This window comes from Heterocephalus glaber, unplaced genomic scaffold (genome assembly GCF_053883595.1).
Source record: "Heterocephalus glaber isolate CG9 unplaced genomic scaffold, H.glaber_assembly_v1.0 deba00001606, whole genome shotgun sequence".
NCBI lineage: Eukaryota > Metazoa > Chordata > Mammalia > Rodentia > Bathyergidae > Heterocephalus > Heterocephalus glaber.
The window spans coordinates 37,473,788-37,501,613 of NW_028258377.1; the positions used below are offsets into that span (position 1 = coordinate 37,473,788).

At 50.6% G+C, this 27,826-nt stretch overlaps 1 protein-coding gene across 5 annotated transcripts; it reads left to right on the forward strand.

Moving 5' to 3' along the window:
• Vdac1 (voltage dependent anion channel 1) lies at nucleotides 1-26,890 on the forward strand. Of its 5 annotated transcripts, none has more exons than XM_021241245.2 (9): nucleotides 1-106; nucleotides 10,118-10,190; nucleotides 10,707-10,756; nucleotides 11,638-11,790; nucleotides 11,886-11,938; nucleotides 20,027-20,254; nucleotides 23,738-23,888; nucleotides 25,034-25,091; nucleotides 25,954-26,890. In XM_021241245.2, the coding sequence occupies exons 2-9, from the start codon at nucleotides 10,124-10,126 to the stop codon at nucleotides 26,043-26,045; spliced, it is 852 nt and encodes a 283-aa protein (XP_021096904.1). In that variant the 5' UTR covers nucleotides 1-106; nucleotides 10,118-10,123; the 3' UTR covers nucleotides 26,046-26,890. The 5 variants fall into 5 exon arrangements, with proteins under 5 accessions (XP_021096904.1, XP_004836637.1, XP_087051093.1 ...); XM_004836580.3 differs by lacking the exon at nucleotides 1-106 and adding an exon at nucleotides 565-711; XM_087194967.1 differs by lacking the exon at nucleotides 1-106 and adding an exon at nucleotides 837-948.
• The last annotated feature ends 936 nt before the right edge of the window (nucleotides 26,891-27,826 follow it).

Consider the following 27,826-nt stretch of genomic DNA (forward strand, 5'->3'; position numbering starts at 1 on the left):
ACCCAGCGACCGCTTTCCACGATAATCGGCCTCTCCAAACTGCAACCTGCTCCTACTGCCTGCGGCCACAGCCTGGACCCCCACAGCTCCAGCCCTGGCGGACCCTGTGAGCTGGCGCCTCCCCTCAGGGCCCGGAACAACTCCAGCCTTGAGCCCGTTCCTCGGCTTCTCCCGCACCCACGAGTCCATTCATTCTGGAAGCTTCGGGAGGAGGTCACGGGTCGGGAGACGGGCCTGAAGCACCTCCGGGAACCCGGCAGGGCCCTCCCTCGGGGCTCGGGTACCGTGCGTGCAGTGCGCGATCTCCGCTCGCCGCTGAGGGTCCCATGCCCTGCGCCAGGCCCGCGCACCCTCCGGGGAGGCCCAGGAAGCCCGCGCTTCCGCTTTCCGTGAGCGCTCGCTCCCGAGGATTCCGCAGCGACCCACGTGCCCCTGCGCACGCCCGCACCGCCCCCCGGCCGCCGTGCCCCGCCGCACGCAGGCCCCACGGGCGCCCGCACACGCGCCGGCTCGCGCTCCCGGAGGGCACGGCGGGGACCGCGGCGGGCAGGGCCCCGGGCGGGGCCTGGGCGGAGCTGCGGCCCGCGCGCAGGGCGAGGGCGGGGCCGCGCCGCCGCTGTCCGTGCGCCCCGCCCGGCCGCCGCTCGCCGTGCTCCGCTTCCGCGCCGCACCGCGCTGTAGCCGCCGGCTTCCGCCAACACCGCCGCCGAGGTAGGCGCCGCGGGGAAGGCTGGGCTCGGGCTGCGCGCCGGGCCCCCGGCCGGGCCTGGGGTCCGGAGGGAGGCCGTGGGGAGGGGCCTCGGCGGGGAGGGAGCGGGGGCGGAAGCGCGCGCCGCCGCGTGCAGGCCCGGCCGTCCGGTCTAGGTGACCTTCCCCGGCGGCGCCCTCTGTCCTGGAGCCGGTCTCGTGGGGACCCTCTCGCCGCCTACGCGCCGGGCCGGTGCAGGGGTGAGCTCCCGGGACTCCCTGGGCCAGTCCACTCCCGGGGACGCAGGCGCCCGGCGCCTCCCGTGGTGCCAGCGCCCTTCCGAGAGGAACGGGCGGCCCAGAGTACACTTAGGCCTCAGGGCCCGGGACTTGGGCTCCGGCTGGAGGTTTGCCTCGGAAAAGGAGACCCCAGGAGAGCGATGTGGCCTACTTTGTCTTAGGAGGGTTCTCGGTTTGGTGGCCCATTCATTCGCCAAATGTGACAGCGTCCAGGAAACTGGCTCGGGGCTTGACATCAGATTCAAGGCCCACAGCCCTGGTGATTTGTCCAAGGTCACATAGGAAGATAGCAAACCTCAGTTTTCTCATCAGCGGGACGGGAGCAGTCACACCACTCCTTCGTTGCGGTTCGGGGAAGAATAAAGCTGATTAACGTGAAAATTTCCGAGCAGTGCGGGGCACGCACGAGGGCACGAGGCCTCCGTAGAAACCGTGACACTCACCCTTGAGGCTTTTGGGAAGGCTCGGCCCATCCCCCACAGCGCTTTGCTCCACGTGGTGCTCGGGAAGGGATTCAGTGAATGTAGCCTCTGCTAGTTTAAACATTATTGCCACATTAAGGAAAAGCATTTGTATACTTTCAGGATAATTGTAACCTTGAGGATAACTCATGAAAAGTCCTGTCAGCTTACAAATTGACGAAGAACGCACTTGCAGACTCTGACTGCGGTAGCATGCGCGGCTTATACCAGGCCTGCTCCACCTGAGCCCCGCACCTCCTGACCAGCTCCCTTCTCCAGAGCAGGAAGGCGAAAGGGCAGCCCCTCTGCCCAGTGTTCTCTGTGCCAGACTACCTGGGACTGCCTTCTTTCTCTGCACCCCAACTTTGGACAGCTTGAGCTTCTAGAGGGTCAGGCTTAGGCCTCAGGCAGCTTTGCCTTCATCGGCTGGGATGGGGCCACCTGGCCCACGCAGGCTCTTGAGAAGGGTCCTGTACTGATAGTGGGTGCATTTTATATTCTAGTCCTTGACACATAGCGGGTGCATTGTAAGTATTCGTGGAATTGCTGATCTGGGTGGGGTGGCGCACACACCCAGTACTAATCCTAGTACTTGGAAGGCAGAGACAGGAGGATCTCAAGTTCAAATCCTGCCTGGGATTTACAGATCCTATGTAAAGAAGGGCTGGGGATACAGCTCAGTGTGAAGGCCCTGGTTCAATCCTCAGTACCGAAGGGAAAGAATTATTTTTGGGATTATGAAATGGGTATATAATATATAGGGGCAGCAGGCCCAGAGCAGTGTCTAGGTCCCAGATATCCTTTTGAGACACATAGACACCTCACTTCTAGAAATATCCTAAAGAACCACGGTGATACGTACAGCTTTAGAGCAGAGACAGGCAAAGACTGTTTGCTGACCTGAGATAACTGCCTTGCACACAGGTCTTCGGTCCATGACTGTCAGGCTTACGGGAAACCTGTTGAACTGGTGTTTCTGGGCTTGAAGGTGGGACATGGGTGCATGGGACTCTGCCCAAAGCCTCTCCTCTTTGATGGAGTGTGCTCGTGGCTCTTTGGGCTTGTCCTGGACAAGGAGTCCTGGCGGGGAGGCACTGCTCGGGCACTGATGGCTGCTCGGCATTGCTAAATTCTCCGGTGCTCTCTCTTTGGTGGGAGTAAGGGCCCCAAGCTGGGGGGTGGCCCCTCGGGTGTGTAGAGTCAGGGGTCTGGGGTCCACCAGACCATGGGGTCCTCAGCTGGCCTCATATGTTCCTCCGTCTTGGGAATCAGGGTGAGGGGGCCCCAAGCTCTTTCCTCACACAGGTTGGAAAGAGACCTCAAAGGCAGCTGAGCCCACAGTGCTGATCCGATCTGAGCCATGGCCTCCAGTACAGGTTCAGTCACCTTCTGTCTCAGTCTCTGCTATAAAGGCAACCCTTGGCAGTCCCTCCACTTGCCCCTGCCCCGGCCGTCCAGGGCTGTGCTGTCACACTGCACTAGGTTTCTGTGCCTTTGCCATGTAGACATTGCTGTTTGGATGGGAGATGTTATTCCTGCCCCTGATCAAGGCAAGCCTGAGTGTGGCTGGATGTGGGCCAGCAGCCCTGGATAGTGGCCAGCAGAGCCACCCCAGTTAGTGGCAGGGCAGGGGTGCCCCGTGTGTTGTACTGGTGAGTGTTTCCTCAGATGAGATGGGAGGCACTTGTGCAGGACAGTACCTCCTGAGGACAGGGTTAGGGTTAGGGTTATGGACAGGGCAGATTCTGGACTGGCGGTTCACGGTGACCTTTTGGCAACACACTAGACAGCCACTGTTGTAATCTAAGACATCCAGGGTACAAAAGGAAAACCTGTCATAGAACGCTGGCTGCGTTTGTTGTGCTTACTGTTTACCAGCCATGGTATTGAGTGCTTTGTGTTAATGAGCTAATAACAGAGCTCAGGGGGTGCCGAGCCTGGTGCTCTTTCCCCATGTTAGAGTGGAAGGAAAATAGGGTACAGAGAAGTCGTGACTTGCCCAAGGTGACACACCTTGAAAGGGGTAGAGTAGATTTGGGGCTCAGGTCTCTGACTGCTGAGGCTACCAGCAGGTGCTGTCCGTGTTAGCCCAGTGGGCCAAGCCAGTCGGCGAGGCTCCAGCAAACCCAAATTGCTGGAGGTCAGGCAGGCACCCAGGGTGTGCCTGGGGCTCAACCCTGCCTCCTGGCTGCCAGCCCAGGCCCTCTCCCCTGACGGAGGGACGGACAGGGACGGACGGACGGGCGGGTAGGTTGGTTGCTGGGCAAGCAGGCTGGTCCTGAGGCAGCTGCATGCTCCTGAGGCCTGTGGAAGGCTGTGCTGGAGTGGTGGCCCAGCTTCCAGGGTGTTTTAAAATAGAAGCAACTCCTGGAAAGGGGGGCTGCCCCGAGAGCCTGTTGTGGAAGGGGGAGGGGAGGGCAGCTGCACTGGAATCACAAACCTGTTACCCAAGCACAAAATCGTTGTCTTTGCCAGGCTCTGCTTCCTGGCTGCCTCTCCTCTTCCTGGGGGAAAGTGCTGGTGTGTGTTGTGTGTGTGAGTGCGTGTGTGCGTGTGTGAAGGCCTCGAGAGTGTGCTTGCCCTCCCGTGGTAGCTTTCAGAACAGGGCTTGCCTCCTGCCCTCCTGCCTTTCTGCCGGGAAGTTGCTTTTCCTGGTCCCCAGGGGGTTTTGTGTTAATTTAACCCCAGCTGATCTGATGCCCCTTCTGTTGCCTGGCTCACTTTTGCCCTGGCAAACCACCCAGGATGGCACTGGAGAAACAGCAGACCCCGGGGCTTTCCCACAATGCCCTCTTCCTGAGGGGAATCCTGGGGTCGGGAGGGTGGTGGTGGGGGTTCTGGCTGCTGTACTGGCCAGGGTCCTTGCAGGCAGCAGGTGCACACTTTCACGTGGTAATCCAGCAGATTAGTGAGGGCTCTCAGAAAAATGTGGGCAGAGTGTAGGGTGCTTGACAAGGGATGGACCTTGGGTCAGTCAGTTAACACCTGAGGCTTGCAGAGGGAAGGGATGCTTAGCGAAACAGAGGAGCCAGAGCTCGGGAGGACGGCCCCTGAGAGGGGATGTGGCCTTGGGTAGAGGGAAGCAGTCGCTGCCACCTGAGGCCCCGCAGGGAGTTGACCTGGAGCTCCCATCTTCTGCAGGTGCCGCACATTGGCTGGACCCCACCTGAAGCCCACTGATAGATGACAGTGCATAATGACCAGTTCACGGGGTGCAGCAGGAGGGTAGAGCACCCAGGGTAATAGATTGCGGTCTCCACAGCCCTCAGTGCACTTCCTCGACAGGCTTTTCTAAGCATGCCACCTGTTTTACTTATTCCTTGTGACAGTTTCCTTAGGAAGGGCATTTTCGTTAGGCCCATTTTATAGGTGAGCAAAGTGGGATCCTATGAATGTGAGTCACACAGCCAGTGAGAGTTTAGTGGAGGGGTCATTCACGAGGATGTGGGCAGAGTGCAGGGTTCCTGTTAATGCTAGGGCGTCCTCTACAGGCTCTCGGGCTCACAGTCCTGTAGCGCCGGCAGGATGGTTCCTGATCTTTGGGTCCTGGCCCTGCTACGGCGTTGCCTTAGGAGGCAGTGTCCCCACCCCCTGGGGTGTTGCCTGTGTTCAAGAAACTTTTCCTTCCAGCTGCTCCTGGCTGAGTCTTGCAGACCCACAGGCACGCAGCAGCTACCCTGTCGCTGACTCCCCGAGGGTCCCCTGCCTGGGTCCTTCTGCTGTAGCCTGTGCAGAGAGGAAGAGGTGTGCAGGTGCTTGGTGTAGGAGTGAGCTTGCTTTCTCAGCACCCGAGGGGGTGGGGGTGCTGCCTGCTCACCTTGGTGATCCTAGCTCTGCCTGCCCTTGGCGGGCACCTGGGGTGAAATGTGTGGCCTGGGCCTGTCTCATAGCATTACCGTCTCCCTACAGTTGGAATCGGGTCTTGGAACCCACGTGGACACCGTCTGGAAAGATTTTCCTTCAGACATCTGAACTTGCAACAACCTATGGAAACATGGTTGGCTTGTACAATTTTCTGTTTTTAGAAAAATCATCAGTGTACACAAACAATTTAAATAATGAAGAATAAAAAAGTGCAAATTGTATTTGAACTTCGCCCTTTGCCCAAACCTTCCTTCCCCGGAAGCAGCTTCAAGGCAGCCACAGTTTACAGATGGCCCGTCCTTTCTGCACACTGTGCCGTCTGCTCCCAGGTTCACGGGCATATGCAGGTGTATGTGAAAAGATTTTCCTCTCTGGATGGAATGCACATTTTTTTGTGACCTGCCATTTTTATTCAGTGGCATCATACAGAGCTTTCAGTTCCCCCACAGATAAATCAGCCTCATTATTTTTTTCTTTTCTTTTCTTCTCTTTTCTTTTTTTTGGTACCAGGGATCGAACTTCAAACCTTGCACTTTTGAGGCGGGTGGCGGAACCACTGAGCCAAATCCCCAGCCCCTCATTATTTTCGATCCTATGTAGTCCTCCTTGGTTTGCAAACACCTTAACTTTTGTGTATGCACCCCCCCCCCCCTTGGGCGTTTAGATTGCTCCTGGGTTTTGTGTTACAAATAATGCTGCGGGGAACATCCTCAAGTCCACATCTCTGAGTGCCTAGGGTGCTCCTGTGGGTTAGGGTTGCCCAGCAGTTGGACTCCAAAAACTGTTCACACTTGGTGAGAATAGGAGTGACCTGACACTGGGCGTCATCATTTATAGTTTTGCTTGTCTGCTGGCTAAGTGAACTTCTTGCCCAAGGGACAGTCTTACTGGGCTCGGCTCCCCTTAGGCCATGGTGAGGGGCATGAGGGGACACTTGCAGGCCCCACTTTGGGGTTTCTCCCTCTCCCCACAGCTACCGGGGATGGAGAGTTCCTATTTTGTGGTTACGCTGTAATTACTTAGTTTCCACTGTCAGATATAAAGTTTTTACTCCTCCTCTACCTTACAGTAATGCTTTTTTTGTTGTTGTTTGAGATAGGAGTCTTCTGTCCAGGTTGGCCTTGATCTCCTGGGCTTAAGTGATCCTCCTGCCTCAGTTTTCCTAGTAGTTGGAACTACAAGCATGCAGTACTGAGCCAGCTTTGATGCTCATTGTTCTTTCACTCTTTGAATGTACATCGAACATCTACCGTGTCCCAGGACATGCCATCTTTATACACACTGCCTTTTCCATATTTTGAATGGGTTTGTGCACAGCAGAATCTGAAGTGCTTTCACGAGGGTGTGGTTCAGGGGTGGAGGGTAGGGGCACAGGGGCAGTGCAGCTGTCACTGCGTGAAGCTGATGAGGGGGGCGTGGTCTCCCCTTCCGCGCCCCTCCCCAAGATGGAGGTTATGGAAGCGCGTGGTGCAAACCACACAGGGTGATACGCTATCCTTCGTCTCTGGGCTTCCAGGAGGGCTGGATTTACATTCCTGTTCGGGAGTGGAGCTTGCATAATTTGTTCAAGGTCAGCCAGGGAAAGCTGGGGTGAGCAGGCTGGCAGGCTGTGGAGGGGAACCAGGAACTCTTGTGTGTGACTTGCTGGTCCTTCTCGGTCCCAGCGACTGCAGGCAGGTCTGCTCAGCTTGACCCTGCCCGTCACCTTCGAGGAGCCCCAGGCTCTTCCTAGAAGTCACCCCCAGGCTGACGGCTGTGGTCCTGTCTTCCTCGGTAGCCTTCTGATTCACTCCCTCCAGTGCTGGCTGCCTGGGCCTTGTCAGACTGCCCGGCTTCCTGCTCGGCCTCTAGAGGCTGGGCTTCTGAGGGCCTGTGGGGTGTGAGCTGCAGAGCCTGCTGGCTGTGCAGAGTGTGAAGTGAAGGTCCAGACAGCCTCCGGGAGCCGGCCTGGGGGGAAGGGCAGGGAGGGGCCAGGCCCAGGTTTCCACCTCCAAGCCAGCTCCCTGCAGGGATAGGTGAGAAAGCAGAGTGCTGCCTTCACTTCCCTTCAATCCTGGCCTGACAAAACATAGCGTGCATCACTGTTGAGAGCCATGTAAAAAGGCAGCGTTTTCTATGTGTTGTTGGAGTGTAAGAAGGCTGAGCTTCTCAGGGAGGCAGAGCGGGTGTCTCAGGCCTGCCTTAATCCTGTCACAACGTTAATGCAGCCACAGTGGGGCGTGGGTGCGCGCAGAGCAGGCTGGGAAGTGACAGCTACATAGCAACTGGGCCTTGGTGAGAGGCGAGGGAGGCGAGCCGTCGCCCTCTCGCTCGCCTCAGTGCTGGGGCCCAGGTCCAGGAATGCTTTGCCTCCCTCCGCCCGGTGGCTCATTGCTGCAAGGTGCTGTGTCAGAGCAGCCTGCCGGGGGCGGTGGTTGTGCTGTTTTCTGTGTCTGAGGGGCTGCTGGAAGGGAAGTGACACACGTGAGAGAGCTGGCCCCAGAATGGCTGACTCAAGAGGAGTCGGCACTAAGACTTCCATTGCCTAGCGAGACCACATCCATTCAGCTGGCACCAAGTGTGCGAGGTGTGGGAGAGCTTTGGGAAAGGGAGCCCGCCGTGGACCCCCGAGGCCCCCATTCTGAGCTCTGCATCCTGCCTCCCTCCCTGGTCCTTGGCTAGTAATCTTCTTAGTGTCCTGTCCTCTTGCTTTAGGCGGATGTTTGCTCTGCATGGGTTTTTTTTCTCTTTTGACAGGTGGCTGGCCTGTTGGGTTTAGGGGATTAGGGGTGAGAGAGGGCATTGTGGGGAACCCTAAGTGATGAGTGTTCAGCTTTCCCCAAGGGGGGACTAGTCCAGATGTGAAGGCTGCTGTTTGGGAGGGTGCTGGAGGGTCTGTGGGCCTGGGACAGGGGCTGGGGAGAGGGTCCAGCAAGGCAGTGGTTCTGTGGTGGGGGTGGGGAAGGGCTCAGCAGACCCCAAGACGCTGCCTCGGGACCTCCCAGGCCTGGATAGGGAGGGGCAGCACCAGAGAAGGAAGGGGAAGGCTCATTAGCCCTGGCAGGGTGGAGAATGTTCTGGGTCCTTTGCCAAGATGCCCTGCAAATCTGCTTGGGACTGTGTTCCTCACCTTTCAGTCCAGGGTGCTTTCGTGTTGGCTTCTCTTACACAGGGGCTGGGTTCGTCGGTGCCTGAGGCCTGCACGCTTTCTGCAGGGCCCGGTCTGTCTGTGATGGACGTGCCTACAGGGTTAGTTTGGGAGGCACAGGGAGTCCCCAGAGCGGGCAGGGGCAGCCCAGGCTGGATCGTCTGTCTTCTCTGTATCCAGACCCTAATGTGGGCCGACCTTCCCCGTGGTTCCAGCCTGCTCATGTGCGAGGAATAACAGCAGCAGCAGCAAAAATAGGACGGAGTAAACCGCTCACTTCTCTTCTCTGCTGTGACACGTCATGAGCTGGAGCAAGCAAAATTAGCAAGCATGTGAAAAAAGGAAAATAGGGTCTGGACCTCCATTTCCTGACTATTGCAGAGGGTCACAGGTGTTTCCTTTGCAGCGCGCCAGTGATTGTCGGGCGCTGTGCATTGTCTTTGCGGTGAAGGGTTTGGTTAGGAAGGGGAGCTCCCTTGTGGCATTGTTCCCTGGAGATCACTCAGACCCCATCTCTGGGCTTCCACTCACCAGGAACTGGCAGTGGCGGGGTGTACGCAGGTCCTGTAGTGAGGGTGCAGGACCCCCGCTCTCCTGGACAGAGTGCATGCCAAGTGCCGTCCTGGGTCAGGATTCCAATTCTGAGTTCACAGCTTGTCAAAGCAGAGTCTTCCAGGAGGCTGTGGTCATCAGGGCAAGAGTGAGTTAGTTACTCACCCTTGAATCCTGGGGTAGATGTTGGCTTAGTGATCTGTAATAATACCAAGCAGTACTTTGCCTTTTGTTTTGTTTTGGTGGTGCTGGGGATTGAAGCCAGGGCCTCACAAATGCTAAGCACGTGCTCTACCATTGAGCTCTATCCCCCCTCCAAGTACTTTGATAGTTTTTTTCTTTTTTTTGGTACCGGATATCAAACTCGGGACTCTACACTTGCAAGGCAGGTGGCAGCACCACTAAGCTAAATCCCCGGCCCACTTAGTTTTTAAAATAAAGTCACGCTGGAGTGGAATAAATGCTTAATTTTTTGTAGCATGTTGTTGGTTTTCTTGCCATGTGAGAAATTGCCTAACTTGTTAGATTTTATTGTATTTTCTGTGAGGAATATTCTGAAAGTGGGTGCCCCTAAAATGCAAAAGTTTTGTCAAGAGTTGGGCTCCTTCTGGCACATAGTAGGTACTCAATAAATATTTGTTGAATGAATGAAATCAGAACCATATGGAAATTGTTGCCTTCAAAAGCCCCAATTTCTACTCAGTGGATTTATTATCCTAGCAGCCGGGATTTTGTAGGAAGATACATGAAACTGTCAAGAGTCCTCCACTTGAGTGAAGTAGCTGCCTCTTGGGAATGTGTCTTTGACACCTAATTCATTCAGCAAATATTTACTGACTCCCAGTCTGTCCTGGGCCTCTGCTGGGGTCTGGGGTGCTCTGGAGAAGAGGTCTCAGAGTCAGGCTGCTCCCTTGTTAATGAAGACTTGCCGAGTGGCTCAAACTCTGGCCCCTGAAAGGACAAGACAGAATCTGTGTCTCTGCCCACACCCAGGAGGATATGGTGCCCACAACTCCTAGTGCCGGATAATTTTTATTGGTTGTTAATTGTGCCTATAATTTTTACTGATGGTAAACTCATTTCCATAATTACCAATACATTTATTCTGGCGGTTCTTTTATTGTAGCAGAAGATGGCTGTGCCTCCTACGTACATTGATCTTGGCAAATCTGCCAGGGATGTCTTCACCAAGGGCTACGGTGAGTGTCCAGGGAGGGCGGGGGTTACAAACCCGCTGACACCCATGGGATTTTACCTGTAACAGCTGGAGAGGCCTGGGTTGGTCAGCTGTGAGAACTTCGATGCCAGCGAGCAAAAGTGGCTGGGTTGGGCACCCAGGAGGGGCAGCTTGGGAATTGCTGCCCACAGGATGAAGTTCTCCTTCTCTCTTGCGAGCAAGGAGCCCTGCTGTTTGTTGCAACAGTGGAGCCTGGCTTCTAAATTTAGCCGATGGGGCCTGCAGGGCCTGGTGGCTGCTCCCTGCAGCTCTCAGACCCTGCTGCAGCGCAGGTGGGCAGGGTGAGGCCCGTGCCTTTCTGTCTGCGGCTGCTCAGCGACATCAGCTCCAGCCAGGCAGCGGCAGCAGCAGTGGCACGGGGGAGCTGGTGCCCCTAACCCTTCAGCATGATTCTTGAAAGCTTTTCCAGACTGCCGAGAGGGAGGCAGGGATGGTGTGCTCAGCTTGGTTGTTTACCCTGCTTGTCTTCTTTCTTTAGGGTTTGGATTAATAAAACTTGATTTGAAAACCAAATCTGAGAATGGATTGGTAAGTTGTGCGGCACATGTGGACTATGGGTATTTGTCACTGATCAGTAGATGCCTGCCGTATCTTGGCAGGGAGGGTCAGAAGCAGAGCCTTCTTTAGCCTGTAGTGGTCTGTGGATGTCACAACTTTGTATCTCCGTGTGACACGTGGTCTGGGGAGCCGGGCCAGCAGGCCCTCAGTTCATGCAAGAGACTGGGGATGTCCTCAGTCGTCGTTTCTCTTGCATCTTTGTTCTCTTTTTTTTATTGTTGTTACTGTTGTTGTGTGTGTGTTGGGTGGAACCCTGGCCCCTGAGCATGCTAAGCAAGCGCTCTGACACTGAGCTACACCCCCAGCTGCTTCCTTGTGTTTCTTATTTAAAAAATTGATCTGTGTTCATTGGCACATAATTATTTTTAAAAAATCTTAGTAGCTCCTTTTAGATTGCGCCTGCAGGAATTGTTGCCAGGGAGAAGTTCTGAGTGTGAATTGCTGCTCTGTCAGCTTCCGCTCAGCTCTGTACTAGGTTGGAGGCAGGAGGAAGGCAGGGTGCTTTTCTGTCCAGACTTAAGGATACAAGGGTGGAAGGAAGCTGTCTCTTGGCAGAGAATTCCCAGTAAGACTCCTTTAGGGGCTGGGGATGTAGCTCAGTCATGCGGTGCCTGCCCGGGAAGCGCAAGGTCCAGAGTTTGATCCTCGGTACCAAAAAAAAAAGACTCCTTTAGGTAGCAGGCTCTTTTACCCCTGTCTGCACTTCAAATACGTAACTGAGCTGTAGAACTAGCTTTTGCCTGCACACGCTCGGGCTCGCCTGTTGCAGAGAGGTGAGCACAGTGTGTTTAGGCATGGAGTGACCCTAGGGTGCTGGGCTGCAGGCTGTGACTCCGATCCTTTCCTTTAAGGAATTCACAAGCTCGGGCTCAGCCAACACAGAGACCACCAAAGTGACAGGCAGTCTGGAAACCAAGTACAGGTGGACCGAGTACGGCCTGACGTTCACGGAGAAGTGGAACACGGACAACACCCTGGGCACCGAGATCACCGTGGAAGATCAGGTAGTGGCTGCCTCGGAAGACGTGGCTTCCTTTCCTCGTTCGCATCTTCTGGCCTGCCTCGGGGCTGACCTGTGTCACTTTGCTTTCCTGTCTAGCTTGCGCATGGACTGAAGCTGACCTTCGATTCATCCTTCTCACCTAACACCGGGTAAGATTCCCTGTTCCTTTCCCCACGAGGATGTCCTGTGATGTGGCAGGAAGCTGTGACACCAGGTTTTGGGGATGGGGCTGACGTCAGCAAAGGGCAGTGGCCTCCTCGACTTGGAGATTCAGGTTCTCTGGTTGGATCTGGGGCCAGGACATATCCTTGGCTATCATTAATGAATGGTGCTGGCATGAACACGCCTTGGTCAGGAATGATATTTAACCAGCATTTTTTTTGTTGTTTTGTGGTGCTAGGGAGTGAGCCCAGGTCCTTGCACGTGCTAGGCAGGTGCTCTACCACCTAGGTACGTTCCCAGCCCAAGGCACGGTTTTGAGAGCCTCCTGTGCTTGGCCTCGTGCTCCTCCGCAGGATCCGAGGATGCCCAGGACAGGCTGCCACCTCCACCCCCAGCTTTTTCTTTCTCCTTCCTGATCGAACTCAGGACTTTGCGCTTGCGGGCAGGCAGCAAAACCACTGAGCTCTAAATCCTCGGCCCATAGGCTTTTTTAATGGACAGTGTTGAGCAGCCTGTCCTGTCCCATCCCGTGCCGTCCCGTCCCGTCCCGTCCCGTCCCGTCCTCCCCCTCCCCTCCCCTCCCCCCTTCCCCTCCCCTCCCCTCTCCTCCCCTCTCCTCCTCTCCCTTCTGCTCCCCCCCTTCTCTCTTTCTCTCTTTTCCCCTCCCTCCTCCCCCTTCCGTTTTGGGCCTCCAACCTAGGGCCTTGTGAATGTTAGGTAAATACTCTACCACTGAGCTGTGTCCCAGCCTATTCTATTTTATTTTATTTTAGTTTTTGTATTATATTTCTTACTAGTCTTGCCAAGTTCCTCAGGCTAATCTTGAACTTTCGATCCTCCTGCTTCCACCTCCCAAGTACTTGGGGTTATAGACGTGGACCCTTGTGCCCGGCCTGGTGGTGTTTTCTAGTCAGGTCTGCGTTGTCCCTGTGCTCTGGCCTGAGGATTTCTGGCCTTGTCACACCCCATTCATGTGAGCTAGGCACCTGGTCATGTGGTGGTCCGGGCTGGTGGCAGCAGGTGATATTTGCATGCAGAAGCTAACAGGTCACCGCCAGCAGCCCGTTCTTCAGGTGTTCAGGGCCCTTCTCCCAACTTCCTGCTTAGGAAAACAGACCTTGTGGGCAAGGTGGCCCCTGGGGCTGTACTTCCCTTGCCAGGCCCTCTGGGCACAAACATGAGGCTGGCTGGGTATGGACACAGTAGGAGGGAGGCAGGACGGAGCAGTGCATGCCTGCTTCAGCTCCAGGCTGCTTTTCTTTCCTTTTGCCTTTCTGTTTGCTTGTTTATGTATTTATTTGAGGTACTGGAGATTGAACCCAGGGCTGTAGTATTCAGCTACAGCCACAGCCCTTTCTTAAAAAATCAGGGCCTCACTAAGTTGCCAAGTTGCCCAGGCTGGGCTCAAACTTGTGATCCTCCTGCCTCAGCCTCCCAGAGTGCTCTGGGCGCTTTTCCAGGTAGCTGGGAGAAAGCGCCTCCTTCTGGAATACACCCTTGGTTTTTTCTGCTTGGACTGGTGGGTCTTCTAAGCCCAGGAAAGGTAATTTTCTACACTGATAATGGGGTGCAGGGCAGTTTTGAATTTTTTAGTTTATCTCTTCATGGTAAAATTTACCATCCACGTCATCGTCAAGTGTATATTCAGCGGCGTTATGAATCTCACTTGCCACTGCATGTTATCTTCCTCTCTCCTTCCTCCTCTCATCTCTTCCGCTTGCTGTTTATTGGCGGGAGTCTGTGGTGAGCCCAGACCCTGGCCAGGCAGGCTTCCTGGCCTCTGGAGTGAAGTCTGCTTGTCGTTCCGGCCCCGACCTGGGTCCTCCTGCCTGGAGAACGGCTTCCTGCACCCTGCTGTCCTGTTGGGGAGGGTTCACCCAGACTCTGCTAGGCCGAAAGACGGGCCACATGCTTGCGTTAGCTGCCTGGGATTTGTTTGCCGCCCCAAGACTGCACTTTGGAATTTGTAAGAGATTTGTTTCTACTTCTGGGACGGTTGCAGAGTAGTATCTAGGCCCTGAAGTTGTATAGAAAGTGGTTTTTTTTCCTTCTTAAATTTAACTTTATTTTGCAATAATTTTATACTTTTCATACAGATTTCATTTTAAAATGTGATAAAAAATAGTAGTAGAGGCCAGGGATGTAGCTCAGTGGTGCTGCTGCCTGCCTCCCAAGCGCAAGATCCTGAGTTTGATCCCTGGTACCAAAAAAAAAAAAATAGTAGTAGAGCTCCCCGTGTACTCCCTGAGTGTCCCTGTGCTAACATCTTATGTAACTGTGACTCAGTTGTTCACATAATGAGTTACTCATAACAAAATTTCTGTCAGTGACAGACCACACAGAAAACTGTTTGGTTGGTCTTTGGACTTTTGGCCCTCCTGGGGATTGAACCCGGCACCTCACACATGCCAGGCAGGTGCTCTGCTGCTGAGCTATACCCCAGCCACATAGAGGATTGTGGTTGCATAAATAATGAAGCTGAAAGATTGCCCTGCCTGGTGCCATCATAGTGCAGTATGTTATTCACATGTTTGTGGTAATGCTGATGTAGACAACCTGCTGTGGTACTGGTTATATGAGAGTACTGTACAACACACCCATGCTAGACGTGCACACCTGTGGTCGGAGCACTGTGAGAGACTGAGGCAGGAGTCCAACTTGGGTGACTGAGTGATTTAGTGAGACTTTGTCTCATAATAAAAAAAATTTAGAAAGGGCTGCGAATGTAGCTCAGTGCAAAGACCCTGGGTTCAATCATCAGTACTGCCTCTCCCCCAAAAGTGTGCATTGTGTAATACTTGATCCTGATAAATGACTATGTTAGTGGCTTATGTGTTCACTGTACTGTAGTTTTTATTGTTATCTAGAGCATATTCCTGCTACTTGAGGAAGTTGACAGAAAACAGTGTGCTGTATTATACCAGCATCAGCCTTCTGTGTCTCATGTTTGCTGTCTCGAGTGCATCAAGAGGCTATGTTGGAGCAGAGAGCTATGATTCAAGCTATGCTGGACGCCGAGGCAGGAGGACCACAAGATTGAGGCCAAACTGGGACAACTTAGTGAGATCATGTCTCAAAATAAAATTTAAAAAATGGCTGTGGATGTAGCTTAGTGGTAAATTGCTTGCTTCGCATGCATAAGCTCCTAGATTCAAGAAATAAGAAAAAGGGCCAGGGATTTAGCTCAGTGGTTCCGGCACCTGCCTCGAAAGCGCAGGGTCCCAAGTTCGATCCCCGGTACCAACCAAGGAACAAACAAAAAAAAACACAAAAAAGGAAATAAGAAAAAAATAGAGAAATAAGGAGGGCCAGGGATTTAGTTCAGTGGCACACTGCTCTTGCCTCGACAGTGCAAGGTTCTGAGTTTAATCCCTCGTACGAAAGAAAGAGAGAGCGAGAGAAAGAGAGAAAGAGAAAGAGCAAGCTTTCTGAGTGATTGACCTAGACCTTCTGGGTTTGTGTAAGTGCACTGCATGATGTTTGCTTAATGAGTAAATTGCCTGTGGTATGTTTCTTAGAATGAGTCCCTGTCATTAAGCAATTATCAGACCAGCAAATTAATGCTGGCACCATCCTGTCAGTTACTGTCCGCTGATGTTTTCTTTCTGCTCCATGATCGAATTCAGAATCCTATATTGCATTTAGTTGTCAGATCTCCTGCTTCTTCTAATTGTCCACCTTTGTCTCCCATGACCTGGACATTTTTATTCTTTTCTTTTGGTACCGGGGATCAAACTCGGGACCTTGTGCTTGCAAAGCAGGCAGCGGAATCCCTGAGCTGCATCCCCGGCCCGACCTGGACATTTCTGAAGAGTGGCCGATTACTCTGTAGAATGTCCTTCACCTTGGGTTGGGCTGAAGTTGCCTTGTGGCTGTCTCAGGTTATGGATTTTGGCAGCTACAGAGATATTGTGTTGTGCTCAGTGCTGCTCTCGGGAGGAATGTGTCAGCGTGGCTGTTACTGACTAGGCAGCCTTTGGTTCCTGGAGAAAGTGGTGCCTGCTGTCTCTGCTCTGTGCAGCTGCTGCTCTGTTTGTGATTAGTAGGCATCTGACAGGAGGAACTTCAGACTGCATTTAGTTTATTTTTCATCATTCATATTTGGCTTACAAATGGGAGCATCCTTTAGTAATTAGTTTTGTTTTTGTTTGTTTTGCTTTTAAGACAGGGTCTTGCTATGTGGCCCAGGCTGGCCTCAGATTCATGACAATCCTCGTGCCTCAGCCACCTGAGTGCAGGGTGCTCTCCACCACACTCGGCATCCTTGGTGATTCTTGTCCGAGCTGTTAGGTTTGGCAAATAATGATTTTCTATTCTCATTATTCATTCACTCATTAATTTCATGGGCATTTATTATATTCTTTTTTTATTTTTTGGTACCGGGCTCGTGTCGCATTTGCTATTCCCTGGCCCTGCTCTCAGCCCTGTCCCCAAGGAGAGTGGTGTTCAGAAGATGAGGTGTACAGGTCGCCCCTGGGTTTCCCAGGGAAATCTTGATGAGTCTTGACGGAGGCTGGAAAGGAATGCTGGCTTTCTGGAGTGGCTGAAGTGCTGCCGGGGAAGCCCCTGGCTCCTGAGGAAGCTGTTAGACCCGGTCTTCGTGGGGCTGCTGACCTCGTTAGGGACTGGCTCCCCCCTGAGCTAGGCACAGATAAAGCCAGCTTGCCACCCCCAGGTTAGGATCAGGGCTCACCGGTGCTTGTCATATCAGCACCACTGCTCAAACGGCTTTTTAAAACTCCCAGTGATATTTGAGAAGGGACAGGCTCCACAGCTGTGGTCACCGGGCTAGAAGAGCGCAAACCTGGGGAGAAGCCTGCGCTGCTGCCCCAGCCCTGCCCTTTCTCTGCTGGCCAGAGCTCCATGAGACCGTGAGCGGGGTCCTGCCGAGGGCGTCTCTCTTAGGGTCCTCAGGAACTTTTAATTTGCTGCTTATGAGGTGCCCTCTTGCTACATCTGTGGCCTTCCTCTCTTCTGAAAGTCAGACAGCCAAATTGCTGTCGATCGCCCCACTCACCTTGGTGTCCAAACCCAATCTCCCTTCACGAAAAAGCAAGCAGGCCGCGATAGATGGGTTTGGAGCTTTTCTTCTTGAGAGATAATTTGTTGCTGCTTCTTCTCTTCACAGCTTGCCAGAGTGACAGAAGCAACTCGAAAGGAATTGAGGTCCCAGATTGTCATGTTCGGAGGGTATTGGTTTTACCTTTAACTGTGACCTCTAAACTTCTTGATTTATTGAGAACTTGTTTAAATTTTAATTTTTTATGGTGGAAAATTTCAAAATTACATAGAAAAGTAGATATCAAATCCTCATCATATTCCAGTACCCAGCTCAATAATTCTTAATCCGTGGCCAGTAATGTTTTATTTAGACAGCCATTAGTATAACTTTCCCCCACTCCTTGTTAGCTCACAACAGGTGCACATAATTAATCTGTAAATTTTTTTTCTTTTTTTGGTACCGGGGATGAAACTCGGGTCCTTGCACCTGCGCAGCAGGAGGGGAAACCTCTGAGCGAAATCCCCAGGCCCTGTAAATATTTTAATATGCATCTTTAAATGGTGATTTTTTAAAAGCATAGTATGATGCGTACATTGAAAAAATAAGTTTATCATAATTGTTTAATATCATCAAATCGATGTGTTGAAATTCACATGATTTTTAAATTTTATTTCCTATTTGATTAGCACGTGTTTGGAGTTCAGGCAGTTCCAGTCATCCTGGGGAGTGGCTATGTGTACATACCGAAGCTTGTTTCTTGCTTTAATCCCCTCCCCGCCCCTCCCTCCCTCTTTCTCCAGTTCCCCTTTCCCATTTTTCATTCTTGTTGATATTATCTGTCTTAACTCATGTTCTGGTGTATAGGGTTTACATATGTTGGGGTTATTAGGTTCCCGTCCTGGCACTTCTTTATTCCTCGCATTTCCCCTTCTCCTCCTCCTCACCTCTCACCCTTGTTCCCTGGTCCACTTCCCTATTGCACAAGATCCATCCTCTTGTACCTTTCTGTCCATGAGAGATTGCACATGGTATTTCAGCTTGTGTGTGTAGTTTATTTCACTCAGTAAATTTCATGATTTTTCCTTGCAGAATCAAGAATAATCCAAGAAAAATTATGGCTCTGCAGTCTTTTTAAGTTTTTTTTTCTTTTGGTACCAGGGATGAAACTTGGGACCTTGCGCTTGTGAGGCAGGCGCCGGAACCACTGAGCTAAATCCCCGGCCCCTGCAGTCTTTTATAAAAATTTGTTTTGTTTTTTGAGACAGGGTATCGTTATATAGCCCAGGCTGGCCTTGAACTTGTGTTGATTCTCTTGCCCTAGATTCCAGTACTGGAACTACAGGTGTGCACCACCATGCTGGCTATTTGCAGCCTTTTATTTTTCACATTCTCCTCTCTTTCTCCCTTGCCATTTATTTATTGAAATGAGATTATACATCCTATGGAGTTCCATACAGACTGGATTTACTGTTTGTACCTTCATGGTATTATGTAGTACGCACGTTGCTGTGCCCGCTTGTATTTTCTGTGAATGAGTAAGTTAGAGGCTGTATCACGTTTGGATCTGTTACACGAGCAAGGGCTAAAGAGGAGGTGGAGCTCTGTCCTGTGAGATGCACGTGCTCAGCCCTTTTTCTCATCATTTACAACCCAGTAACTCATTTGAGAAGATAAAATGGTGATGATCCCACTTTCGTAATTCTTTCTTCATTTATTGCTGGAGTAGTTCAATAAAATTCTCATTAACTATTTGGTGACCTAGAGGCATAGCTCATGTCGGGGAGATAAATCGGTGTTGGATTCCCTTCTTTTACTTTATCATTTTCAGAATAACAGGTTGGTTTTGTAGTCTGTAAGGACAGTTGTGAGTTTTGTGTGTCATTATGAATTCCTAGATTAAGCATATTTCATGCGCTCTAGTCTCCTGCTGACATTCTTACTGATGCTCACATTGTCCCATCTTGGAAGTCTTTGGAAGCCTCTCAAGTCTGCTCTTGTATCCTTACATCCTTGCTGGCTCTGATAGACATTTCAGGCTCATCTTGTATACTTCCTGGGCCAGACCTGTAATTGGCCACGTCTCTAAGAAGCAGTGGTTCCTGTGAGAAGGGAGTGGAGTTTAGAGCCCACAACGTGGGTGTGAGTAAGGAGTAGTGAGGGCCACGTAGCCCTGGGGGCTCTAAGTGGATCTGTTTCTCCTGTGGTCTCCGCTGCGAGTGCAGCTGGTAGTGGGATGACGGGTCCCTTTTGTAGCTGAGTGACAGAAACAGTCCGGTGAACACAGTGCAGATTCTGTTTGACGGGTGACATCTTGTTCTCCAGTACTTCCTTTCGGTAAGTGACGTGGTGACACTGTGTTTGCAGAGGAGCTGGAGGCAGAGGCAGCAGAGGCACTGCACTAGTCAGAGTTTTAAATGTGGGCTCGTCAGGCTGAGCTGGGGGTTACGTCGGTCCGGCCGGAACTCGGCCGGGACTCCTGGGCCCCATGACTTCGGGGCCCCGGGTTCCACACTTCCCCAGTTCTCTGAGTTACGTGCCCAGAGGGGCTCACGAATACGGCGTCCAAGCCATCTTCCCGTTGCCCTCTCTTAGGAGGGTCTGACTGTGCTTTTGCTGACCGGTGAGCCACAAAGAAGATAAGTGTCTCCCTGAAGTTGTGGTTCAGGTAGCTGCCTTTCTGATGGATATGTTTTTTGCCTAGGTTTGGAAGGTCGCCGATGCATCTGTTTCATAATTATTAGGCTCTGCCTAATAAATGCTGTGTTCACTGCTCCATTGAGCACGCGGAGAAAGGAGCAAAGGAGACTTGTCAGCGCTTCCTTTCCCGGCCCCCTGCCGTCCTCTGACTTTGTCGTGGTGGTTTCCTGCAGACTGGGTCCCCTCGCGGGAGCGGGTGTGTCCCACTCATGCAACGCAGCATCGGCTTATGGGAGAGCCGAGGCCTGACTTCTTACCCACACCCGCATGGGCTCCCTCATTTCAACGGGGCTTTAAAGATGTATTTTGCATTTTTTGGCGTGATTGTACCAAGGTGAGTTGGCTTCTGATTTTAATAGAATTGCTTTTACTTCAGGAAGAAAAATGCTAAAATCAAGACGGGGTACAAGCGGGAGCACATCAACCTGGGCTGCGACGTAGACTTCGACATTGCGGGGCCCTCGATCCGCGGAGCCCTGGTGCTGGGCTATGAGGGCTGGCTGGCCGGCTACCAGATGAATTTTGAGACTGCCAAGTCCCGAGTGACCCAGAGCAACTTTGCAGTTGGCTACAAGACGGATGAGTTCCAGCTTCACACCAATGTGTAAGTGGACATTGCGTACGGAGTGGTCGTAGGGAGACTTCACTTCACTTTCTCAGCTCAGATTTTAGTCACCGGAATGTGAGTTTATTGGCTTCTGAGGAGCCAAGTGGTCTGCTAGCATTTGCTTCCTACCTACCCATTTCCTGAATCCTCTTAGATTCTTTCTATTCTGTGAGCCACAGATATTGCCACTGGGACCCACCAAATGACCAATGAATCCCAGTAGGGCTGAAGCAGTTCCCTTCCCTGAAATCTTCTGGGCTCTGGCCGTCCTTTGGGTTTTCCTTATCAACTGAGGGGAGTGGGTAGCAGGTACGAAGCTTTCTTCCTCCGGATAATGCTTGCGGGTCAACGTGCTGTGCTCAGTGAAATGTGACAATGGCAGACAAATGAAGAGGTGCTGAGCTCAGTGAAGTACAAGGTGTTTTCTCTGCATGGTTGGGTGTTTAACAGCTTAGTAACTGGTGGACAGCATGGTGAAGGAAAGAGAAGAACACGGGGGAGGTTTGAGAGGGCCCATTTAGGATCAGACCTGAGAGCTGAGGTAGTGATGACATGGGTTAAGCGAAATGCAAATTCCAACTGTACAAATAATTTTGTTTTAGTTCTGTGAGGAATGAACCTGTGGCACCAGTTGGGTAGAACTTTACTGGCTTTCTTTCTTTCCACTAGAGGTCGCTAAAGAAGTGACTTCTGAGACGTTAAGTGGTGGTAATTTGTAAATTATTTCCAGTAATATGTTTTGTAAGGAATTTTTATCATTTTTAAACACTTGAGTCTTTGTTTAGTGGGGGGGTACTGGGATCAAACTCAGGTCCTTGCGCTTGCGCAGCAGGCGGCGGAACCACTGCGCTAAATCCCCGGCCCCAACACTTGAGTCTTTTAAAACCAGGGGGACAGGAAGGTGTGGTTCAGAGGGGCACCTTGAGGGAGTTTGGGCTGATGGAACTGTTCTGTGTCGTGACTGTTGTGCTGATTACACAAATCTGCACACGTGTTGAAAGTTATAGAAGTGTACATCAATACACGGTCAGTTTCATTGAATGTTAAAGAGGACATACATAGGCAAGATACTAAGGCATGGAAGTTGGCATCAGTTCTAGAAGGGACTGTGGCTGCTCCATTTCCCCACATACCTGAGGCTCAGCATTTCCAGTAAATTACAAGTGGATCTGGCTTCTTTTGGGAACAGCCATGGAGTCAGCTGACTCACCTCCTCCTCGCTGCCCTAGTGTTGGTGGGGCCCAGATGTGGAACAGATGTTCCTTTGTTCCCTGTATGTGAATTGGAGCAGGGAGCTCCCTCTGCTTGTGGTTTTGAAAGCCCAGTATAGGAAAGCAGTATTGCATTTGTGGTTACAATGTTCTGGGCATTCTGACCTTTTTTTCTTTTAAAATACATTTAAACCCAAGAAATTTCCCCATTTGATTATTAAAGCCACAAGAAAATCTGTTCTTTTTGACAGGCTGCTGTTTTGGAGCACACTTGGGCTGTTTGAAGACAAGATTCTAAGTGAAGCAGGGTGCCTGGGCTCTCCCTGTGTTTGCTGGAAGCACCGAGTGTGGCTGAATCTCAGGGGAAACTTAGAAATTAGAATGCATTTAGTGAGCACCTCAAGCCAGGCATGTGGTGGCTCATGTTCATGGTCCCAGCACTCAGCATGTTGAGGCAAGAGGATCCCCATGAGTTTGAGGCTCGTCTGGGTTACGTGGCAAGACCTTGTCTCTAAAACCAAACCCCACTCGCCCCACCCTGAATATATTTAGTAAGCATCTACTTCAGGGAGCTTCAGGAAGTGCATATGGTGAAGAGCACAGTAATTTGTTGTTAGGTCCTTAAGCCCTTTGCTGGGTTCCTAAGCGCGTGTCCCCTGACTCACACTGCCAGTGCTGTTTCCACTGGAAGTATCCAAAGTGACGTGGCAGAACTTTGACCTTGACTTTAAGTAAAAATGTTTGAGAGGGTCTAGGCAAGGAAGAGGATTATTCTTTTTTAAAAAAGTTGCAGCATTAAACATTTTCTTAAGATTTTGTCACAGGAGTGTAAGCTCCTGGGTATAATAACCAAGAAGTATGGGAGGGCCTGTAAGAAGTAGCCCTTGTTTGTTTGCTTTTGATGCAGGGCCCCACTAAGTTGCCCAGCTGGCCTTGGACTTGGCCGTCCTCTCGCCTGCCTGGGATTACAGGCATGGTGGGTGTGCCCAGGCACGTTAACCATTTGGGTTTCCCATGGTTCCTTTGGAGAAGAAGGATGCTTTTGACCAGGCCCTGATGTGCAGCAAAAGCGGTAGTGGTGAGGTGGAGAGGTGAGGCTGGAGGAGGAGGCCAGTGTGAACTCTCAGCTCTCGGGTATTGAGGGGGGGTGGCCACACAAGCTGCTCTTCGGACTCTGCTGAGTGGAGCCGACTTCCCAACCCCAGAGTTTAGGCAGGGCCCCAGAAGATGAGGAGGAGGAGGAGGACCTGGAAGGCTGGGGAGGGGAGGGAAATCAGCACAGTGTGCTGAAGAGAGGAAGGAATTTGGCCTACTGACATTTTATTCTGAATATTTTTGTAAGATTGGGGCCGGGGATTTAGCTCAGTGGTTTCGCCGCCTGCTGCACAAGTGCAAGGACCCGAGTTCGATCTCCGGTACCAAAACAGAAAACAAAAAATATTTTTGTAAGATTGAAACATTTTGTAATGTGGCAAGAAATTTCCTTAAAGTCCTAGCGAGACCCTAAATGTTACATGTGTGAACGGTACCCACAGGTGGACCGGTGCGTTGTGCTGCTTCTCCAGGAGCGGGGACGACGGTGGTGGTGTCAGCAGGGGCTGTGGCTATAACCTGCTATAACCTGGCTTCCAAGGAGCACGAGGGGCCCAGCCCTTCTCCACAGCTCCTCGTTTGCTTTCCCTTCTCTGCCATCTTTCTGATAGGATCATTTATAAAAGTAGTAACATGAGGAGCAGAAAAGAGCAGTCACTCAGACTCTGCTGTCCTGGTTACTTCTATTTTAAAGAGCGTGTGGAAACAGTCTTGGGTTCAGGGCTGCTTGAGTAGTTGGTGGGGCTGGGCTGCCTTTGGATGTTCTCGGGATGACTGAACTAACTTTCACCTTCCAAACTTTCCTGACTCTGGTGTATGTCCTATTTTGTTTATTTGTTTTGGAGGGGAGGTGTGTGTTGTTTTTGAGACAGGTCTCACTCTGTAATCCAGGCTGGCTTCAAATTTGCCATATGCCTAGGGTGGCCTTGAATTTGGGATCTCCTGCTTTAGCTCCCAAGTGGTGGGATTTTTAGGTGTGTCCCACTGTGCCAGCCAGTTCCATTCCTGTCTGGCTTCTTCCTGTTTTGTGAAATTTGGCAAACTTCTGGCCTTCTTAGTACCAGTGGTTGGTTCAGTTCATTTCCAACACATGTGGATTCTTGCCATCGTGGGCAGCTCTGTGGGCACCAGCTCATCTCCCCGGTCAGCTCGGCATCTGTGCTGTGCTTCTTTGCAGGAATGATGGGACAGAATTTGGTGGCTCCATTTACCAGAAGGTAAACAAGAAGCTGGAGACGGCTGTCAATCTTGCCTGGACAGCCGGAAACAGTAACACTCGCTTTGGAATAGCAGCCAAGTATCAGATCGACCCCGACGCCTGCTTCTCGGTGGGTACCTGTCACTCATCTGCCAGGATTGTTTCTTCCTAGAGATTCTCTCACTGTGAAGAGTCCCAAACAGTACAATGAGAGCTGGGTGTGGTGGCAGACAACTGTGGTCCGAGCACTTAGGAGGCTGAGGCAGGAGGATCACTGTGAGTTCAAGGCCAGGCTGGGCTACATAGTGAGTTCAAGACCAGCCTGAAATCTACATAGTGAGGTCCTGTCTCCAAAACAAACAAACAAAACCCCCAAAATAAAAACAACTCCCCCTAACAAAAAACAGTATAATGATAATAGAGTCCTTTCTCTAGATGCTAGGCCTTTTACATATGGGGTTTGCATATAAGTCCATTTGAGGTGGACACTCTTTTTCTTTTTAAAGTATCCCTGTTTTTACGTATGAAGAACTGGAAGCTTAGGAAAGAGGATTGAGTAACTTGTCGCAGGCACACAGCAGGTAAAAGGCGGGGCCTGCATTTGACCAGAGGACCTTGTTATTGAGCCTTTTCCTTGCACCAGGCCCTGTTCTGTAATCCACACTGTTAAGGGGGGGTGCTCTGAAGCCTAGAGTTTTAAATGTTTGTTTTTTCCCTCCTTTTTCATTCTCACTTTTAGCCCCTGCAGTGGACATTAAGAAATCGGTAGGCCGTTGGTGTCTTATTGATTAGACCCTGTGGCGTTGCTCATGGGTGGTTGAATTGCTGCACAGGTTTTGCAGTAAACCCTGTTGGATTTGTTCCTGCACGCCTTTTGGGGTGGAATGAGGAAGTCTCATGTTGCCTAATGGTTTCTGCTGGCTTGTATAATTTATGGACAATCCATTTTAAGTCTCCTGAACTAGGAACTGAATTTGGCTTCCTCAGCATTAGGCACATTAAAAACAAGAGAAAAGGGCCCAATTGTTTAGATGTTACGAACAAAAAGGAACAGTTAGAAGGGGCTCTGCTTGCCAGCAGCCTTCACACTCCCTCTTTGCTCTTATGAAGAATGTCAGTGCTCACAGCACATCGAGCAGGAAAATTGCATGCACTGTACATTTATTTCATTTGATTCTAAAGTCCAAACATGGTGAAATACAAAGCTCTTACTCACTTTGTAGATGGAAGGATGAAACACTTAACATTTTCACTGCTTTACTTTTTCCTGTCTAGGCCAAAGTGAACAACTCCAGCCTGATTGGCTTAGGATATACTCAGACCCTAAAGCCAGGTGTGTGTTGCTCGTGTGTGAAGTCAGTTCTCTGAAACTGTGTTGTGGGCTTGCTCATTTATGCTATTGCTTATAAAATGCCTCTACGGGTCAGTGAAAATGAATGCACGTGAAGCTTTGTAATTAAATATTTATGAAGAAGTCACAGGGCCATTCTAAAACATTTAGACAATATGAGTAGTAAATAGAAAAAAGATCAAAGCTAATATATATATATATTTTATTATTTTCTTCTTTTTTCTACTGTGTACATGTTTGATACTTATTTCCAGCAAATCCTCACAACTGGCCTATAAATCACCATCATGATAAAAAGACAAAGAAATAGGAAAAGTGGTTTGTAGGTCTTTGCTGCATTGTCAGCTAGGCTAGTCCGTCACCTTTGAGCTTCCAAGAGGCTAAGATTACGTGAGGTTGGAATCAAGTTACTCCTGGGAAAATCGGTCTGCTAAATCCAAGCTTAGACTGTTCCTGGGAAAATCACTTTGCTTTGTGCCTGTGTATTCTTCACGTGCGCACACGGTGAAGGCGAATGTCAAGCTCAGTCCAGTTCAGGATTGGGGTTTCCCCTTATGAGATGATTGCTGAGGAAGCTGACTGTGTGGTACCCGTGGAAGGCAGACTGATTGTAGCAGAGAGATGATGAGAGGGAAGGACGGTTTCAGAAGTGGATTTAGGAAGGCTCTCTGGTGTGTGGAGTAGGAATAGTTGTTGTAGTGAGTCAGATGGTGTTAATTAACAAAGACTAAGGGGGCCCAGCCTTTGGCCCTTGCTGATTGCAGCTGGAGCCTGAATTTGGTGTTAACCTTTCTTTATTTTCCTCCAACTCTTCCCCTCTTCTGCCTGCTTTTCCCCCCTGCAGGAATCAAACTGACACTGTCAGCTCTGCTGGATGGCAAGAATGTCAATGCCGGAGGCCACAAACTTGGTCTAGGACTGGAATTTCAAGCATAAATGAATACTGTACAATTGTTAATTTTAAACTATTTTGCAGCATAGCTACCTTCAGAATTTAGTGTCCCTTTTAATGTTGTATGTCTGGGATGCAAGAATTGCTAAAAAATCATGTTAGAGCTCCAGGTTGAAGATGATTCAGCTTTAAGGTGTCACCAATTCAGAGGTACAGAAGAAACCTGATTCCAAAAAAGGTCCTTTCAGCTGTAGACTTGGGGGCAAGTTGGTGGCCCCTCTAGAGATGCCAGGTTCCTTTTTTGAAAATCTAGATGTGGCTGCAAGTGGAAGCTGACCATGTGTAGACACTTTGTAAGTCTGCACTGAGTTAATGAATGAAATGGTGACTTTCTGAGAATCAAACCTTAGTTTCCTAACCCTAATTGGTGAGAAGCCTAAGGCTTGATGGTGTGTACAAACTCATCTGAAAGGGACTCTTAGACGGATCTTCAGGACCTGTTCCTACCCTAGCCCCTCCTCACCTCTTTTACACCAAAAGTAGCCCACAGGGTGTGGTGGCTGTTTCTTTTGTGCCATTTTGGGATGGAGAAGGTGGATGTAATGAAGCCAGTCATTCAGGATTTATTTCCTTTTCATGTGGTTTTTTTGTCCTTGCACCAGTGTATGACCAGCTGCAAGCTGGGAAGTCTGCGTAACTGTAATCACAGGGTGACAACACTAGGAATCTAAATTGGGCTTATGTTGTATTCTTACCATTCAATTTATTTTTCAGCCATTTAATGGGTACATTTTAGAGCCTTCCATTTTGTGTGGAATTAGATCTTCCCCTTCAAATGCTGTAATTAGCATCATTTAAGATAAAACTTGAATAAAATATTGAAACCTCATCCTTCTGTTGTCTTTATTAACAGTGTAACTGAACAGGGAACTTCTTTAGATTTGTCCTTTTCCCCTTGCTTTGTGTGTATATTTTATATTATTTCTCTTTCTTTTTTCTTAAATTCTTTCATTGGTACATTTTAGGTATACAATACATTTACATTTATCATTGGGTGCTTGTACCTGTACATGATGGATCTTGGTTCTTATTTTTTCCCCATTCCCTGTGTGCCCTTCACCCCCTCCACCCTTCTCTATTTACATAGACTTTGTTTCCATGTTTTTCTTTTCTCATAATTTTTCCTTTCCCTTCTTCGGATCTTTTCTTCCTTTTTCAAATTATCGGTTATTCATTTTAATTGTTTTAATCCTTATTTACACTTTCAGTTTCTCACACTAGAGACTCTATTTGGCATTTACACGTGTGTCCTATTTATTTCACTTAAGAGGATGGCCTGTATGTGAGGGCGATCTGGCTGCGACATGTCACCCCATTGATCGCCAGGGTTGATTTGGCTGATCTGTCTGGCTAGGCGAGGGTCCCCTTCCTCCCTCACCGCTCCATGTGCGTCCCTCCCAAAGCTGTGCGCTCGGTTGAAGAGGACGACCACCCCCGATAGAGGAGGACTGTTTCCTCGGTCAAGGGTATACGAGTAGCTGCGCTCCCCTGCTAGAACCTCCAAACAAGCTCTCAAGAGTATGGCCTGGATATGCATCCATTTAGCTATAAATGTCTCTAGTTTCTCATTTTTTATGGCTGAGTAGTACTCCATTTTATAAAAAAACCACATCTTTATCCAGTTTCCAGTTGATGGGCACTTGGGTTGTTTCCAAGCTTTAGCTGTTATGAACATGGGTGCACATATGTCGCTGTGGTATGATATGATTCTTTTAATTCTTTTGGAAAGATACCCAGCAGGGGAATAGCTGGGTCAAATGGGACC

Coding starts and splice junctions, on each gene's coding strand:
- Vdac1 (XM_021241245.2), top strand. CDS start 10,124: ATGGCTGTGCCTCCTACGTACATTGATCTTGGCAAATCTGCCAGGGAT. Junction 11,791..11,885: donor AGATCACCGTGGAAGATCAG/GTAGTGGCTGCC, acceptor TTTCCTGTCTAG/CTTGCGCATGGACTGAAGCT. Junction 20,255..23,737: donor TTCCAGCTTCACACCAATGT/GTAAGTGGACAT, acceptor GCTTCTTTGCAG/GAATGATGGGACAGAATTTG.